Raw genomic sequence first — 19,885 nt, 5'->3', positions numbered from 1 at the left:
CAGCGGGGGGGGCGCATGGCCGCGGCTCTGCGCAGCGGGCGCCGCTTGTTCCCGCCGCTCGGCCTGGGCTCCCCCGGCTGGCTCGGCCCCCTCGGCGCCGCCATGCAGCAGCCCCCGGGCAGCCCCGAGCGCGGCGCCGCGGCGGCGGCGGGGAGCGGCGGCTGGCTGGGGGCGCTGCGCTTCGACAACCTGGCGCTGCGCTCGCTGCCTGTGGACGCCTCCGAGGACAGCGCGCCGCGGCCGGTGCCCGGCGCCTGCTTCTGCCGGGTGCGGCCCAGCCCGGTGCAGAACCCGCAGCTGGTGGCCATGTCGCTGCCGGCCTTGGCGCTGCTGGGGCTGGAGGCGGCCCCTTCCGCGGCCGAGCGGGCGGCGCTGGAGGCCGAGGCGGCGCTGTACTTCAGCGGGAACCGGCTGCTGCCGGGCTCGGAGCCGGCGGCGCACTGCTACTGCGGCCACCAGTTCGGCAGCTTCGCGGGGCAGCTGGGCGACGGCGCCGCCATGTACCTGGGCGAGGTGCTGGGCCCGCGGGGCGAGCGCTGGGAGGTGCAGCTGAAGGGCGCCGGGCTCACGCCCTTCTCCCGGTAGGTGCGCGGCTGCCGGGCCCCCCTCCCCCAACCGACCGCTGCTCCCCGCAGGGCCCCCCGCGCTCGCGCCGGCCGTTGCCGCCCGCTTCCGCCCGGCAGGCCGCGGCGGGGGGGGGGGCGGGCGGGCGGCGCGGCGCGGAGCGGCCCCCGGCCGGGTCTGGCGGGGCGGAGGCCGGCGGGGCAATGCGAGTGGCCCTCGGGGAAGGGCTCCTGTGCCCGCCGTAGTGCTTCTCACGCAGCTTCCGCACGGCGGGCTGTGCTTAAGGCAGAGAGCGTCTCCTAAACCTTAATGTTATTAAAAACGAGGGTGTTTATTCTGTTTATGCTACTGTTTGTTCAGGCTGCTGCTGGTGGTGGAACTCTTCTTGTTTCCCTAGTCCTAGGAATAACGGGAAAGTCTAGGGAAATGTCATGCTGACCAGGTGCCTGTAAGGGGTGGATGTCGTCTTTTACTGACTTGAGCCTGCACGGCTTTAAATCTTCCAAGTCAATTTTCCATTTTCATTTCCTCTGTTTTCTGTTTCAGCAGTGCCCAGACTTAATTACACTTTAGTTATATACATTGGAGACCTGCAAAAGGCCTGCAGAGTGTATGAAGGTTAATACCATTTGATCCAAGAAAATCCCAAACAATGGAATTTCCAGTTTTGCTGCTAACATACTATGTGCCCTCTGGGAAGCTCTTCTGTTTTTACCTTCTGAAATGATCAGAGTATAGTTTGAGAGCCACCAATGCAGTTTATGTTCTATATATTTGACCTGTATGAAATAAACTACGTGAATATTAGCTATCTTTTCATTTTGTCAGGCAACTATGTCAGTATTTAATGTCCCATTTCTAGCTCACTTCTCCGGAGAGATCCAAAATAATAATATTTTTCAAGAGACGTAACAGCAGCCATTTTATTAATAAAGAAAACTTGAATTTAAAAATATAAATAACCTCTTATTTTTGTTGTTTGCTGCTTTGCTTTTCTTGCAGTATGAACAATAAAAACTGATTTTTATTTATGAACAGCTAGAGTGTTAGTTAAAATTCTGCAGCGCATTAGTTGCATATTGAAAAAATACTGATTCTTAAAACAGTAGAAATGAGGAGCAGTTCTGATCTGAATTATTTTAGCAGTGTATTCTACACTATTTAAAGGTTTATTTGTCTATTCTTTTTTTTTTAATTTTTTTGAAAGAATATACTGAGTCTATAAAAACAGTGAAGCTGATGATTGGAAGGGATATCACTAACTGGACAATACTTCCTTCTGTTACATGTGGTCTTCATTGCAAGTGTGTCCTGTCCATCTAATCTGAACTTTGAAAGCCGAATCTTCTGTTATTCTCAGATCCACCACTAACTTGTTTTGTGATTGTGGACAGTGCGCTTCACTTTTGTTTTTTTCTTTTCTTTTCTTTTTTTTTTTTTCCTCCACCACTAAACTGGAAACAGGAATTCCTTCCTTTGTAGCCTAAAACTAAGGTCTATCAATGTTTTCTGTTACAGGCAAGCTGATGGTCGTAAAGTGCTGCGGTCAAGTATACGAGAATTCCTGTGTAGCGAGGCTATGTTTCACCTAGGAATACCAACAACAAGAGCTGGAACATGTGTGACATCTGACTCCAAAGTTGTTCGTGACATATTTTATGATGGAAATCCAAAAAATGAAAGGTGTACAGTTGTCCTGAGAATAGCTTCAACATTTATAAGGTAGAAAGAAGCCTACTTAATTTGTTTGTGTTAAAACCAAATGCTGCAGCTTTTGAAGTGTGTGTGTGTGCATGCATATACATATATGTGTGTGTGTGTGCGCATGCGTTTATTTCCATAATGGTGTCATTTGTATATTTCTTATTCTGGGATATTGGAACTTCTTTATTAAACTGCAGAAATCTGCCCTTTCTGTCCAAAGGATGAGGTGAGCCAACATCTTTGCATACAGGGAAATAAACACTAAGTGTGCTGGCACATACAAAGCAGAACTAAGTTCTGCAGATATAGGAAGAGATTTTTCATGTTTATGCCTGTAACTGCAAAGAATACACACTTTTTGATGTTGGTAGTGTTGGTTGCTTGTTTATAGTTTTACCCTTAATTTTAAAGCTGTTCTAAAGATACAATACTGTAGAAGTCTAGATCCTTCTAAGAGTGCCTTATGAGGGTGCTTTTGTTGCCTGAGAACTGTACAGAGTTCCTGCTCCAGTGCAAAACACTAGGAGCTTCAGGAAGATGCATAGTTCCTTGTAAGGCAATCAAATGTTAGAGAATGGTGAGGCATAGGGAATGTGTATGACATGGAAAAATGTATCTTAAACCCTTGATGCAGTGTTGTATTTCAGATTAGTTCTGTTCCTGTATGTTTACTCAGAATAAGGATTTTTCTGCAGGAGAGTTTGTAAGAACCTGTAATGAGCTGGTCTTCAGTGCTAGCTAGGGCTCTGATCTGTCAGTCTTCTAGGCGTCGATGTTTATGCTTCCTTGCCTTGAGTCACTGAGCCACATTAGTTTCAGAGTAGAAATCTGTCAGGTCTCTTCTCTGTCAATTGAAGGATTGATGGTATTAAACTCAAGAGATTGTTACATTGTTACAATAGCACTGAATTTTTTTACTGCATGTAAAATCAAATAAAGCTAATAGCATCTAATAATATTAAAGCATTTTTATTATTTTAAAACAGGTTTGGATCCTTTGAAATTTTTAAGCCTACTGATGAATATACAGGGCGCAAAGGTCCTAGTGTTAACCGAAATGATATTCGAATACAAATGCTTGATTATGTGATCGGCACTTTCTATCCAGAAATCCAGGAGGCTTATTCTGACAACAGTATTCAGAGAAATGCTGCCTTCTTTAAAGAGGTAGGAAAGATAAGTTTCTTTTAATAAATTTGTAGCGGTAGACTTTAAGAACTTCATCTGTGAGCATAGATGACTGGAGTCAGTTAATATCTTGAGTCTTTTGATTACTTGAACTATTCTTCTTCTTGGATAAAGCACTCTTAATAGAACTGTTTATTGATGAAAGTAATATTGATATTGATGAAACTGATGTAAGCAGTTTTACCTCTTTACTGTTAAACTGTTTTTTCCCAGCTCTTGGAGAGCTTCCCGAGACTGTTTTCTCAATTTACTAAGAGTATTTCAGAATGCAAAGGGAAATTCTGGCCCTGATGAGTTAATGGTACTGAAATATCATTTGTAAGGTAAAATATTGAGAATGTTCAGTCAATTCCTGCCTCTTATTTTCCAAATGAAAATTAACTTCAGGCTTAGTGCTTGCCTGCCTTTAAACACTTGAATTCTGAGAGAGTTTACTTGAGGAAGTTGCAAAACCTCCAACTTTGGGAATGGTAAGATCAGAAGAGATAAATATGTCCCAGGAATGGTGTAGTTTTAGGTGATTCTATAGTGGCCCAGAGGTGAGGCTAGATGATTTCTCAGAGTCCCATTTTTGATCCAGTTTGCAATTACTGTATAAATTCAGAACTTCTGGTTTCTGGAGAATCATAATAAAAGTTGAACTTTTAAACATAGCACTTGTAAATATAGCATTGCTATATTTACCTTTGAAGTAAAATATACCTGAATTACTTGGTATCCAAACTTTATCTCTTGAATATATATTTCCACCTCACAGTTGATACTGGGTTGTTATTCCTGACACTGAATTTCTTTTAATATTCCTTTGTCTGAGTGAGCAAGAAAATAATTAGAGGAAAAAAAAAATAGCTTATGTTCATGTCTCAGTGATCAGTGTACAGCAATACACAAGGGATCTAGCCTAAAGTTACTGGAGAACTGTAAAGGTTCTGACTGGGATCACTTGAAGTTCAAATGAAGTTTATAACCAAAATAAGAATGTAATATATATGTATAATTATTCTGATTATTGAGTAGCTATAACAGTCTTAACTAGTCTATGTAAAAACTATTATGAAGTCTGATAAAATTATCAGTTTAGAGACTGAAATCATGTAACACAATGAATGTCCATAATGGACAAGTTAGGGGTCAAAAGGCAGACTTAAAATCTGACATTTTTCTAACTTTTCTGAGTTTTTGAATTTGTGTTTTGACACAGCTTGTCTTTTAAAGAACTAAAGCAATTAAACACAACTGTTGCATGGTTCACCGCTGGTGCTGAAGGGTTTAATTTTGCTGAACAGACCTTTCATGCTTTAATAGAACGGTGATGATGATTGTGGGTTGTCACCCACTGTGGGCTTGTGCTACTCGCTAGCTGATGGCATGTTTACTTTCTGATGGCAGAGGAGTGATGGGACTCAAGGATCTCTGCAGCACTGTGTGAACAAAGATTATTTTACCCTCAACTCCCTTCTTGTCCCATCTTCCCCAGCCCAGTCTTACCTCACTGCTGCTTTTGGCTTCTTTTCCTAGTCTCCTGGCCCAGTTGCTTCCAACCTATTGCTGCTCCTCTGGCATGCCCTCCTTGTGCCCCCGGCTCTCTGTCTCATCTCCTTTGCTGGGCTCTTCTGGTCTGTGTCTCTCCTCACTTCTTGTCCCAGCCAGCCTTGTATTTCTTATGTTTTGTCTGCTCTGTAGTGCAAACTTCCTGTACCTGTCTCTGTCTGAAACTTACTTCAATCCCACATCTTATTTTCCTAACACTTCTATCTTTCTAATAGCAGAAAAATGCTGTCAGCTCCACTCTAACATGCTTTTATATTTCTTTCTGCACTGTGGAAGAAACAGACCGGAAAGGGGAGTACAAGTGACTGCACTTGACAGCACTGTCTATAAAATAAACATCATTATCTCTACTTTTCAAATACTTTGTAGCTGTTGCTTAAATTTAAAGAACTGTGATTTTTTTTAAATAGTGTTTTTGTTTATATATGGCACACTTGTTTCTGGGCATGGCTATAATATTAGCAGCAGTAGAAAAATGTGGTTAAAAAGAATAAAGGTTGACCTGAGTTGCAAAGCTGTCTCTTTCTAATCAATAACCCGCCTTTGAGTGGCAGCCAAGCTCACTTGCTTATGCACATGCGTGCTTTTTCTCTCCTGTGCACACATGCTTGCTCTCACTCTCTTGCACGTGCTCTCCCTTCATTTTTTTTCCCCTAGTTTTACCATCTCAGATAGCACGGAGCCATCATACAGAGTTGTCTCTTAGTGGCTTACTGCGTGCTAATAATTAGTTTTGCACACATATAGCTACTTGGAATGCCTTCTGGCATCTGACTTCTACTCTGGGAAGCAGCATTTAGGAAAACAGTTTAAAGTACCTAACATGAGAAATTACAAGACAATAGACTTTCAAGTTAAATGTAGATGTAAAGAAGAGAGAGCAAACAAAAATGGGAGATATAGGAACTAGGCAGTTAATAAAAGGAGAGAGGAAAGCATCCTTTAGCCTATTGTTTTTTATGCATATAGCACACAAGCCAGAATCTGCTTCCATCAGAGCTGGAGAAAGATCACTTCAAAATAGCAGTTGCTTGGTAATATAAGAACATTTATAAGTTGTGTTTGAAAAACGAAAAAAAATTCTCTTTTTAGATAACAAAACGGACAGCAAGATTGGTTGCTGAGTGGCAGTGCGTTGGTTTTTGCCATGGTGTGCTGAATACAGATAACATGAGTATAGTTGGACTAACTATTGACTATGGCCCTTTTGGATTTATGGACAGGTCAGTGTGGTGTAATTGAAATATGCATATGTATTTGCTGTGTAGAGCAATCTCAACACTGTTTGCTATTGCTTCAATATTTTTAACTCACTAGTGGATTTATGAACTCTATTTATAGTAAAGTAGATTAAATTAGCCCTAGCTGTCCTATATTCTTCCCTTCAACCTTTATATATACAACTGTGTTGCTGACATTGCTTCTGTTAGACTGGTTTTGTTTGTAGCGTGTGGGTTTTCTCACATTTGAGAGGGCGGTAAAATGCCTAATTAGCTTTGGGAGAAGAAAGTCCCATAACGAGATGTTCTACTCCTTTTGGCTTTTCTGGTCTTCTTAGTATTGGTGTCCAGATAACTAGAAGAATGCTAACTATTTCTTTATTTGTAGATATGACCCTGAACACATTTGCAATGGTTCTGATAATACAGGGCGCTATGCTTACAGCAAGCAGCCAGAAATTTGCAAGTGGAATCTAGGGAAGCTTGCTGAAGCTTTAGTTCCAGAGCTGCCTCTGGAAATAAGTGAACTCATCCTGGAAGAGGAATATGATGCAGAATTTGAGAAACATTATTTGCAGAAGATGAGGAAGAAGCTAGGCCTAATTCAGCTGGAATTAGAAGATGATAATAAGCTGGTGTCTGAACTTCTTGAAACTATGCATCTCACAGGTTGGTGAGGAACACAGCAAGTTGTTACTTAGTAGCCCATAAATATTTTACAATCAAACCAAAATGTAATTCTTGTCTTGACTTTATAAGAAAGAGGCCTTGTGTGACTACATCATCATCTGAAAGAAGAGCAAAAGACTAAAAGATATTTAATTTCTTGTGAACTGTGTGACAGTTGGTGCCTTGATGCAGGGCTCTCCCTGTATCATGTCTTCACCCTGGCTGAGCAAGTGGCAAGCAGAAGTTAGCTGCTATGTATTTTATCTGTCTGTCTAGATTAGCCACCCACACGGCTCCTGGAGGTTAGGGAAGGAATTTGTGGGACCTATTTTTCTACAGGTTTGTTAGTTCCATTACTCATAGAATTTATTTTTTTCAGGTGGGGACTTCACAAATATTTTCTACTTGCTGAGTTCATTCTTAGTGGATTTTGATCCTTCACGACTGGAAGATTTCTTAGAGAAGCTAGCAGGTCAGTGTGCTTCCTTGGAAGAATTGAAAGTTGCTTTCAAACCTCAGATGGATCCAAGGTAATACTGTTACAGACTTCAGTGCTTTTGGACAGTGATTTTAATTTTATCATTATAATAATGAACTTTGCATGCTCTGTAATATTTAACTGATTTTGAATTTGGAAACTTCACTGTTAAGTAGATGCATCATGATATACAGCAGTGCAAACTTTTGTGTGTTTTGTGGCTGATGAATTCTCAGAAATCAGCTCTGGGCCTGAAACTGTCTGGATTGGTTTTGTTTTTCTTTTTTTCCCACTTTGTTGACAAAGCCAATGAGAGTGCCAGATGGTGAGGCGATGCAGTAATATTTTATAAGGAGATGGATTTAAACAAAATCTTTCATGTGTTCTGCCAATGCACTGTTAGCTAATAATCATTTTCAGCCACCAATGTTCTGGGCTAAGTACAACTCAAATGCACACTCTATACTCAGATAGTGTTTGGTGCCATCCAAGTCTCTTTTGATGGGCCAGATTGTCCAGTCCAGCTGCTGTGAGAATGGGAAAGTAGTAAATCTTGTTCAGCTGCTGTTTATATGGGGCCTGCATGTATTTTTCCACTTTTTGGAGTAGTGGAAAGCAGGTAATGAATGTGATGCCTGAATTTTTCCTTTCTTTCTAGCATTTTCCCAGATGCGGAAAAAATTACAGCTTGGGATATTCTGAGTAGGGTTTTCAGGGAACGTTTCCTAAATGGAGAGAGGTGAATGTAATGAACCAACTGAATTCTTTAGTTCTTCTCTGTCTGCTGGTATCACACTTGCCAATTTGGGTAAAGCAGATAACTGAGAAGATGGACTCATTCTGGCTGCTGTGGTGTGAAATTTGTTTATACAAGTTTGATAATGCACAAAGATGACTGGCTGTAGTCATTTATCATTCTGGAGATGATATTGGGTGTTTAAGTTTTAGCAATGATGCACTAAATTGAAAGAGGAAGAAATTAAGAAGGTTTAGGATGCTGCTTATTTAATTAACTTTCAGATTTCAGCTCCTTTGAAATTATAAACATATGTCAAGTGATGTGAAGACAGTCTGTGTGACAAATATGAGACAATCCTTTTTCAAAGGATTGTTACGTTTGGACTTAGAGGAGCGTGAAAGGTAGCAATGAATCATTATATGCGTGTAAAGCCCTGGGGTGGGGGTGGAGTATTTCACTAAGCAGAATGCATCATTGATTTTTATCACAGCACTTGGATATCGTAGAGCTGGGTACATCAGATTTGGATGATGCTTTATATATACTGAAAAAGTCAAAGCACCTAGCTTATCTCTGTTTATATCAGATTATATTTTACTACTTTTAGTAATGTTTTTGTCTGTTGGTTTTCAAGGTTGGGAATAATGTCTCTTCTCTCCTTTATTTATACGTGCATTCACAGAAAGAAATGAAAAGATGTAGAGTATATTCTGATACCCTGTAACTTACATTATTTGTTTTATTGTGTTTTACTTTTTGCGATATTGCAGTTATTTATATCAGGAAAAATAAAAATTGGCTAATGTGATGTTCAGAATATGGTGAAGCTACTGTACAGCACCAGTTAATGCAGCCTTATGTAAAAGAATAAAATCCTAATCAAACGCGCAGCAAAATAGCTTGGATGTTTTTAGGAATTTACTACCACAAAACAGTTTCCATTCTATAATTTAGATTGGTTAAAGTTGCTTAAATTAAAAAAATAAAATAGAAAAACTGTCTTATATGACTTAAGTGTCTTTTCCCTATGTCATTTTGGATTTTTAGTATCAGTAAGATTAATGTTAGAGCTTTGTTCTGAATGCTATTACATTAATTCCCAATTTATAAAACTGTATGTTAGAAAAAGAATCAAAAAAATGGATTCTGTGTTATTCTGGTACCTAAGTAAGATCAAATTCCATATACTGAATTCTGTATAAAAGTGTTGTATAAAAGTTTCAAAGTGTCTAGGTTGTTTTGAGAATTGTGCATCTAAACCCAGTTGGTAGTTTTGAGTCTGAAAAGTCTGAAAGTCTGTGCTTTATGCACCACAGAAATGTAAATTGAACAGACTGCAAAAGAAAATGAAACAATAAAATGAGCACAATCTATTACAAATTTGTTTTGTAAAATATAAAGTACTGGTATTTAACCTCTTTACCAAAATCATAGGTTATTGTGAATGTTTTTGTTTACGGTTGCAAAAGATAGGTCTTGACAGGCAGCTTGGATTTAATATCTATGTGTTTTTATTCCTCTTGTTTCCAGACAACTGTCAATGATGCTAATGTTGGCTCAGTCTAATCCTCAGTTGTTTGCATTAATTGGAACAAAAGCTAATATAAATAAAGAATTAGAGCGCATTGAACAATTCTCTAAACTGCAGCAGTTAACAGCAGCTGATTTACTCAGTAGAAATCAAAGACATTGGAAAGAATGGCTGGAGAAATACAGGTAAGGTGTGTCAATATCCATAGTAGAATATTTGTTCTGCTTTTTATTCAAGAACAATGTATCTGTCGTATTGAAATGATCCTCTCTTGAGAAGTATGTGGGTGTAGGAAAGAAAACCAAAGCCATTGACTGTTATTAATCTACTTAAAGTTAAGTATCTGTGTTGCTGTGAAAATTAAAGGACTCTTGTGTATTTTGTTTATTAGATTTCTGAGGAGGAGAATTAACTATCATTAAATCTGCTATTAAAAGCACTTCTAGAATGTTGATCTTGAGTCTAGTAGGCATTAATTTCAGCTGTGAACTACTTGATGCTGAATAACTAGAACTGGCTGACCTCTGAGCATCTTACCATTTACAAGATTTTTTTTTTCCTGGGAAAAAAAAAATCTGTGCATTGGTATATAAAGCAGGTAAAAGTATTTCTAGTCAAACAGTAACTGTAATAGAAGTCAAGGCCAGAAAAATAAGTCCCATCTGTTCTAATGTGCATTACTTAGAAGCCTAAAAACTCAGGGCTAGCTGGATATTTTCTATAAAGAAAACCTCCTGTAGAGCATTAGTTGTCTCTGCTGCATGGATTAATTCAGGACTCTTTTCCTTGCCGGGCTGGCTGTGATCTTCTTTTCCAGTGGGTCTGAGAATTTTGGCAAGTGTACCTGCTAGCTGGTAGATCAAACTGCCTCAGCTGTATTGCATCCCTTTACTTTTATAAGAACATCAAAGACTTAACCAATAAACAAGCATTGAAATATATAGAAGCCAGGTCCTGAAGGCATGGGTTTTTGCAGAGTAGTGCACAACAGACCATGCACCAACGAGGGCAGGTCTTGAACACGGACTTTTCAGAGAGATGCTGGGTGTGTGGCACTTGCTAAAGTACCATCAGGATTTTCTGATGGGCGGTAATGCTGCTTTTAAATGACATGGGAAGTGTCATTTTGTATTTTATTGCTGGATTTTTAAATTGAAAGGATTATAGGTTGTGTAGTACCTGTATTGAGATCCTTAGTTTGCAGCTCTTAATATTTCAAGAAAATGGGTCAATTTTTACATGTGATTCTTGGACCAAACAAAATTATTTGTTTATTTGCTTATTTTCAGGGTCCGTTTACAAAAAGAAATAGAAAATGTTAGCAATGCTGATGTCTGGAATACCGATCGTGTGAAGGTTATGAGTTCAAATAATCCAAAATACATCTTGAGAAATTATATTGCCCAGAATGCAATAGAAGCAGCTGAAAATGGCGATTTCTCAGAGGTATGATATTATATCCACACAAACCTATAAAGATGGTATGTAGTATAGTGGTATTTCTGATGATTTGACATTATGCTAAAGGAACTTGAAACACAGGTGAGATTCATTATGGCATGTTAGGCAGTAAGGCAATTGGGAATTTAATATTATGAAGGCCTGTAATATTTTTGAGGTAGCTGTGGTTTTAATGACTGCAGAACAAAGAAGGAAGCTGAAAATCTACATCTGAACTTCACTAGCTTTTGCAGGCTGATCCTAGGACAAGACATTTACCCTTGTTCTCACGTCTTTCACGCCTTCGCTTCTGGTGTTTGTCTTGGGAGATTGTTGGGGATTAATTTATACTTGTATCTTTCTGTGACAAATGGTGTCTTTTAAAAGTGATGGCTTTTACCTGTAGAGTTCAGTGTGCAGATTGTTACATGCAGAATGCAGACAAATTAACATATTTTTGAGAAGAGCAACATGAGAATTTGTATTTAAGATTTGCTATTGAAGTTATTTGAACTTGAGTTCCACACAAATACAAATTCAACCAGTTATAATTTTAGAATTTTCAGCTTGTTTGGTACCTGTACCGCTCATTTATTTCACGGTTGGCTCTTTCTTCCTCTGGAGGTTGTGTATTAATTACAATAAACTCAAACATTATTTGGTTTAAGGTTTTCTACACCATTTTGCCTTTACTTTGTAAATTCTCATAACTATGCTATGTTTTCTCTCTAGGTAAGAAATGTATTGAAACTTTTAGAGAATCCATTCCAAGAAACAGAAGGTTTCAGGGAGGTAAAGGAAGAAGCAGAAGCAGAAGAGGAGGGAGCAACTGCTGCAGCAGCTGCTTGTGCTCAAGTGACCGGAAGCAGACTACCATATTGCAGTAAACCTCCACTGTGGGCTTCAGAGCTGTGTGTTACATGATCTTCGTAACTGCCTTGTTTTATTTTTTGCTGTAAACTGAAGATTCTCATTCTTCTTCAGCAGTGAAGAATTCAGCAAGGCAAACATGAAAGTGCTATGAAGTTACTGAAAACAACCCTACATTTGGATGTATGTGCAACAATCTTCAGCTGTGCTTAATTTGAAGCAATCATGGATCATGAGTTTAACCAAACCAATGACAATTGACAGACCATATACATCATTAATTTAAATGTTTAGAGACTGAAAAACTTCTGTGTATTCATACTGCACTGCAAGTAGCAAACAATATCTTATGTTGAAGCACACAGAACTTTGAATATCCAAATGGAGTTGTTCTTATGTGAAGACAAAAATAGCAAGTCAGGAATCTGATCTGTTTTTGTCCGATGTCTTAACTAATAGTACTTCTACCATTTATTTACTGCTTTTTCTATGCAGGGACTTCTGATACTCTTTAATGGAGGAATAGGTTCAGTGTTGCTTGTTTGAAGCTATGTTTCACTTAATTATGTAGTTCATTTCTTGTGAACCTTCAGAATGATATTTAATCATTATCTATTTTTAGAGAATTTGTGCAGGCTGGGGTTTGGGGGGGAGCAATCAAATCTTTTTCTTTGTAATACACAAAGAGCAGAATTAAGGGAGAATATTTATTTGCACTTGAAAATCATGGTGGAAAAGTTTATTCAGGTTCAGTATGTTTGCATATAATATACACATGTATAAATACTTATTAAAAATCATGGCTGCAGTTTATGAGCTAGCTGATTAAGTCAAGGTCAGTTAGCCAAACTAGCTTAAACCCTATAAACTAACCAGTACTCAAATACAGGTTCATTGGCTGGTTTACCTGTATATTCTTAACGTAGTATGTTAAGCATGCAAAGTGCAGTACCTGTTTGTTCACACTGGTCAGTGGGATTCTTCCATTCCCACTTTGGTCTTGTACCACTTAGTTTCCTTCCATGGTCTTCAAAAACTTCTACACTGAACATTGCCATTCAACAACAGCGTATTTGAGCTTTTGTAAAGGATTTTCTACTTGTTAATTTTATGCTGTTTTGTTTTGAGACTGTTCAAATACTTGAGGTAGTTAGGGAGAACTGAACACTGTTGATATCAACCTACTTGTAATACTAGAAGATTCCCTTTTGCTAAAACTATCTAACAGGCCATCAGAAGTAGGTATGAATATAGAAAATGAACAGAGAAAGTGTTTTGCTTAAAACTTGTTTAGCGTGAGTATTACAGGGAGAATGAAGCAATGCAAGCTGAATAAATGTAAACATTCGAGAAAGGAGGATGCTTGTTTTAAAGTTGATAGTGAGAATAAGACAAACTTTTAATAACAACTGTGCTTGAAGCTTTCTCTTGTTTCTAGTCAGCTCAGACTGTTGCAGAGGTCTCTAAGAATATGAAACTGTCTTACTTAGGCACAGTAGTAGTAACTTGCTCAGATATTACCCACTGCTAGTATTTTATTTCTGCTTTATTTTCTTGTGTCTAACTTAACCAGTAAAATTGATCTTCCATACCTGATTAAGGCTATTATTGCTATAATCTCTTAAGCATTTCTCACTTGCCTATTTTCAATGATGCTATATACGTATCTTGCCTATGAAAATAATGGGAAACCATCGGATTGACAGCAAATGTAGAAGTCTGTTCTTGGCTGAGTGTGGTGTGGTGTTTTGTTTTGTTTTTTTAAGAAGGTAGAATAGCACTAAACTTCCATATTATGAGTAGTTTCTGCTCGAGTTGTCAGAATCTCTGATCCTCCTGAGGGAAGTTGGTTGCTATTATTGCCATCTCAGTTAAAAGGGGAAAAATTGATCTTTTCTGTTCCATAGTTAAAGTTAGTACTTAGCTTTCTGAACCTCTTTGTAGAGGGAACTGTTACTGGTGCAGACATCTGAAAACTTCGAAAAAGCGTGGTTTCATGCAAAGATTTCACTTTTCCAAAGAGACCACTGTCTTTCACTGTGAGTTTAAGTGTACTCTAAATTATTCCTCCTCCCTGCCTTCAAATGCAGGTTTGGTATTAACTCAGGTTGAATTGTTCTAAGTCTTCCTCAAAATATGAACTATGGAAAAAACAGAACAGTTGAGCTACTGTTTATCTGTCTGCATTAATAATCCATTTGTCCTGGTTGCTACCACGATAAATAGCTGATGCCTTGAATGGGAACATTCAGTCCTGTCTTGCCTTTGACCTAGCGAAAGTGATGCTAAGTAGTATTGTGACAGATTGGAATCTGTGACGAACATGATGTTTCCTGTGACGTTTCAGAGTTTTTACAGAGAAGGAGAATTTGAAGGTGTGTTTACCTAGTCCATGAAAGAATGGAATAGTTGAAAGAGGAAGTACCCTTAAGTGAGCAGAGGTAGGTAATCCTGGCTGGTACAGCTGGTTTTCTTCTAGGAATAATCCATTTCTGTAGGAGTTTCAGACTGCTGAAATGACTGCCAACAGGGGTTATGGTCTCTCTGAAGACGAGGGTACTGAAACCAAACTAATTCATGGAAGTTTTAACAAAGTCAGTGCTGGGTAAAAAGGACTTAAAGGGAGGGACAGGGAAGGGAAATATGCTGGCAAGATGAAAGACAATTCAAACATACTTCTGATTGAAATTTTCAGAAACTATGGTCTCTTATGCTGTGTCTGATCTACAAGGAATTAAAAAAAAAAAAAAAAAAGTTGCTCCAAGCTGATCAACATAACTCTGTGCTGGTTTTCTGTCTCTGTATATATCTATTCTTGGAGGCAGATGGAAAGGAATAGTGCTTTGGAGGATCTCTGTTATCAGGCTTTCAGCTTAATAGAATGACCTAAAAAGTAGTGATCTTACATGATACCTAAGAGATCAAGTATCTGAAACAGCATTCTGATGTAGTTTAGTTCTTTTATTGGTGCTTGAGTAGATTTCTATTAAAATGGTATAGAGAATGGTGTTATGGCAGTGGATTTGGACATGGTAAATCTTGAATTAAATGCCAAATTGTTTTGCATAAGGAGATGCAAATTATTTTGCATCTAGAAAGCATTTAAAAGCCTACAGAGTCAGAGCCTTAAAATCTGACTTTCAGATCTGCTGTAATTTTTGTGCCTGAATTTTAATTTATCGCTAAATGCATCTTTGGTTGGATTGGAAGTATGATCTTCTTACGTGGGGGCTGCTTCTTGTGTGTCTGTGCAGCATATGCTACAGTTTGGCTCTAGGTTAATGGTCATTGCCATAATGCAGCTCGTATAGAGAATAGATACATTCCAACACTACATTTTTGTCATTTGTTTCACATAAATGTAGATAGTTGCTGGTGAGAATAGGTGACTGTCTCAGAAATTGTGTTGCTTTTTGTGGGGGGTAGGGTAGGGGGAGGAAGCAATACTCTTAATTGCTGAATGAGCTGTGATTTTTTTTGAATATGCAAAGACATCATAATGCTTAATCTTGTTAGCTGGCAAGCTTGTCACATCTATTTTAAAAAAGCACCCATACGTCAATTCTGTTGATGCTGTATTCAATGCAGTGTTTAAGATGGCCCATTTCACAGTGTATCAATGTTAAGTTGTCCTGCTTACAATAGATGAGAGAATATGTTACGCTGATGGGGAGAGAGATACTTCAAAACAACTTGCTAGCAATTTTATCCTTAAATGGGAAATCAAATGTAAGAGTGAAGAATGACTGAAAACGTGATGTATGTATCCTGCTAAATGCATACTCTGCTTACATGTAGATCAAGTGCAGAAGGCCTAACAATGCTTGAACTGTGAATGGAGACCTTTGGCTTGGTTGCCTTGAGCACCACTTAGTAAAGCTATACTAGTAATACAAGGCAGTATGTTCACAGACTGGTAGAAATATAAGCGGATATTCACACAGTTTGACTCTGCTGTACCTTTTCTTCTCCCTTAGTTGTTTAAGCTTTCATGGCACTGAAGCACTTGTTTTTTCAATGTATGCAATAATATTGATACTTTTGTATTTGAAGGACAATGATGACTGGAAGCCAAATAGAATAATTGTACTCTTCTGGCATCCTCATTCCAGAAGGTGGATAGTAGTTTCACAGCACAGCACTGCTGATGATAGTGAGTTTTTCTTCCTTTCTTGTTCCTGGAGCAGTGTGCAAGTGGGTGATTCAGGACTATTAGACTAAATTTAGTTCAGTTAAGAACTTGGTCTTTTGGTGCAGATCGTCAAAGAGAAGGGAATAAAACATACAACTTTGGGGATTCCAAATACTTGAATCATAAATTGCCTCCTGATTTTACAACTTGCATTTGCAACAGATAAAACTGAAAATAATATTTATTACTGATCAAATATTCTGCTTGTATAAAACTCAGTTTGTCCTTAAAATGATTTGGTGACTCTCAACATTAGCAGTTTTCAATGGAAACATTAGACTTAGTCCTGTGAGTATACAGACTGAATTACCCTTGCATAAATGCAGGTTGCAACCAGATTATAAAATTGAAATGAGAAGCTCTTAGAGACATGTCTCTGGATAGTCTCATATGGCAGAGGGTCTTTCCTCACGACTTTATAAGATTTTACCATAACTCTGTGTTTTGTGAGCTTGTAGATTTACAATTACCTAAATGTTTTACCATCAAACCTCATTTTGGAATGTTTTTTCAAACTATAAGTGCTACTTCTTCTTTTTGTTTAAAAAAAAAATCAAAAATGCAGCTTTAATATCTGTGTCCATGCCTTTTATTTCCTGAAAGAGTTTTGCTGTGTTTACCATACTGTTTAGAAGACTGCTTTAGAAGTATTAACTCTGTATTAACATTAGACTACCAGATCACATCACGAAAGTCTGAGTATTTTTGCAGTGTCTTCTGAGAAGCAGATTGTCACAGGTGTACTCTCCTGCCTCCACAGTAATTTTGGAGTAATTTTGGCTTGGAGCAGGGTGAGGGTCTTCACCTTTTCAAAGAGAAACCTCCCTCTTTCAGTGTAGGTCTTATGCCAAGTAACTAAGACACCTCTGTAATCCCAAGGGAATAAGAAGAAAAAATAATGTGAACGGATACAGGATGAGCTTTAAACTTTAAACTCTGCTCACAGAAATATTCCTTTGGGTTGAAGGTGAAGAAGTATTCTGGTTGTATGTTAAGTTTAAATAAACTGGATAGACTGGTTTATGCAGTTTAAATCACTTTTCAAAGACCTAAGCAATACAGAGAATAGGACTCTTCAGAGAGTAAAACTTCTGGTATAGAGTACTTTGGATGAGATGGATGGCCTGGCCTGTGGTCAAACTACACATGATGAAATAAAGTGTTGGGATTTAGCAATCTGTTAATTAGTTCTGTGGCATTTAGACCCTCTTCTTATTCCTACAGTCAGGGAGTAAAGAGGGGATTTCCCTGCAAGCTGAGAGACTGGTTTATTGGTGAAGATCACTCTTGATTTACTATAAAGCCAAGGGATTTAGGCAGTCCCATGCTTGTCTTTAAGCCAAAACCTAATCTGTATTGTTACATCAGATATTTTAACAACATCACTTGAAGCTGAATTGTTTGTGCTGTCCTTGAGCAAAGCTTTGATTCCTTTTCCTTGGTAATGTTGACAAGGGAGGCAGAGAAAGAAGTGAGTTTGAAGTAAACAAGTAATACTTGCCCTGGCAGCCAGATCATCAACTGCGTGCAATTGTTATGAGGCTTGGTATTGCTGTAGTCAAAAATTGGTTCTGGACAGTGTGGCACATGTTATATATGATCCAAGACTGTATGCATGGCGTGCAAGGAGAGTTCAAGGTGGGGGAATCAAAATTCTGAGTTGTAGGTGTTGCTGGATAACTCTCCTTTCAATCCACTATGCTCAGAAGTTTTACTATGCAAATAGAGTACAGCTGCAACCATTTCTATACAAGTTCTCATAATATCACTAAGTTGAAAATAACACTAAGTTGAAAATCAGTTTTTCTAGTTTGAGATGGTTCATAATCTTTCCCATTTACCATTTCTAAAAGAGGAATATTTCCCAAATCAAAAGTAATTAATCAAAATTAATTAATCTTTTTTTTTCTAAAGAAAGCCTCTAAAGAAAGCTGTTTTGACTGTAAGGAAGGAATTCGTCACTGTAAGACTGTACTTAAAGTCCTAACTAACTAACTTTGCTGCTAGCTTCCTCACAATATGCCTACAAAGAGAATGAATTTAGATAAATAAAACAACCACCATTACAGAGCTAGAGATGGGGAGTGGGATGCAAACAGATTCAAACAGCAGCACTTAAACTGAATCAGAAGACTGTCAGAATCACAGAATATTTGAAGTTGGAAGGAATCTCTGGAGCTCATCTAGCCCAACCCTCAAGCTCCCCCCCCCCCCCCAAAAAAAAAATCACTGGCTTTATAAATGTTGGAAAAAGGGAAATAGCAAGATGGAAAAAGTATAAGAGATTAAGAAAATAATAAAGCATGCACTTCAGGTTAAGTTTAAGGTAAACTAGTCTATGTCAGCGTAGTGTATCTTTCATCAACATGGGAATGACATATGCTGCAAGTATAGCAGTAGGTCAGGCAAGTTTTATAACACCATATAGGAGACCCTGCAGCAGCATACAGTGGGAAGATGACAAGCTGTATTTAAAGCTTGCATTTGACAAGTCTATGATTTCTAGCTACTGCTAAACTTACTTACTTACTTGCTATCTCTTTCCTTCATCGTACAGGACTCCTTTAGAAGGCAAATGAGAGGAGGAGATTCCTCATAAGGGTTCCCACAATTTAATTAGGTGCTCTGAATCACGCTTTCATTTTTTCCCTATTTCCACCCTCTTTGGTGCCTGTATCAGTAGCCTGCTTTGGCACTTCAGGCAACTGAGGTGCTTGACTACAGGTCTTTGGTGTCCTTCCTCCAAAAGTTAGACTGGGTTCATGGGAAAGCTAAAGCTTTGTCCTTCTGCAATTACACTGCAGTTCTGAGCTTTGAAATCCCAAATGTCTGCTACTCCCTACTGAAGATGTGTGGCTGCTCGCTAGTGGAGAGTCATGGCTCAGGACAGGCATCAGTCTGTAAAAGACAGCAAACTCGCACATAAGGCTACTGTGCCTTAGTTTATTTCCTGAAGAGCAAGTCCGTCAGACAAACTGATCGCTACCTGCTCAGGTAGCATAACAGCTAAATCTGCAAGCCACGTGCTCTTTCAGTCTCCTATTCTGTACAGCAGTAGGAAGATAGTTACATACAGCACAGATAGGAGAGAGAGAAACAGAATACTAGGCTTTTGCTACAATAGCATATTACCTCAGCTTTTATACTGACTTTGTTCCTGCTCCTGCAGAGAAGCAAGCTCTGGTGCTATTCAAGTCAACTTTACAGTTGGTATTGTCTGACTCCAATGCTTAATTTCTATTTATTTCAGAAAAAAAAACCAAACCCATAAGTCTATTTACATATCACTGAAGAAACACCATACTGAATATCCCACAGTAGTGGTAATATGTTGGCTATGCCTGTACCTTTAGTTAAGTGACTGTTAATTAGACACTGAGATTCTAATGAGTATATCTACATTTTTAAGCAGCTGTGACTTCATAATCTCAAAATCCCATTATTTTGAACGTGACAGTTTCAAAGCAGATGACTGCTCCTCTGCTTTGAACAATTTCATACCATGGAGAAAAAGTTCAATGGTTTCTTTGGAATATGGAGAAAGGAAAAAAAAAAAAAAAAAAACACCACCACCACAAGGAAAACTTGGAACATTATGAACAAATCAAAAATGTGAGCTTGCAGTTGAAACCACTGGAATTTGGAATTAGTTTTACCTTAATGATGCTGTATTTTTGTTTTGCTGTTTTACATAATCAGCTAAAATATGGTGTACAGTGTACACCAAACTTATTTTTCT

At 38.6% G+C, this 19,885-nt stretch overlaps 1 protein-coding gene across 1 annotated transcript; it reads left to right on the top strand.

Moving 5' to 3' along the window:
- Positions 1–15: 15 nt before the first annotated feature.
- SELENOO (selenoprotein O) lies at positions 16–16,831 on the top strand. The gene is made up of 9 exons (XM_067315694.1): positions 16–581; positions 2,083–2,286; positions 3,255–3,435; positions 6,100–6,230; positions 6,616–6,896; positions 7,276–7,426; positions 9,644–9,829; positions 10,934–11,090; positions 11,817–16,831. Exons 1-9 carry the CDS (start codon positions 16–18, stop codon positions 12,015–12,017), a joined length of 2,058 nt encoding a protein of 685 aa, XP_067171795.1. The 3' UTR covers positions 12,018–16,831.
- Positions 16,832–19,885: the final 3,054 nt, after the last annotated feature.

Source organism: Apteryx mantelli, chromosome 1 (assembly GCF_036417845.1).
Source record: "Apteryx mantelli isolate bAptMan1 chromosome 1, bAptMan1.hap1, whole genome shotgun sequence".
NCBI classification, from domain to species: domain Eukaryota; kingdom Metazoa; phylum Chordata; class Aves; order Apterygiformes; family Apterygidae; genus Apteryx; species Apteryx mantelli.
Note: the sequence above shows the minus strand (reverse complement) of the source record. Positions and strands in the feature narration are given on the sequence as shown.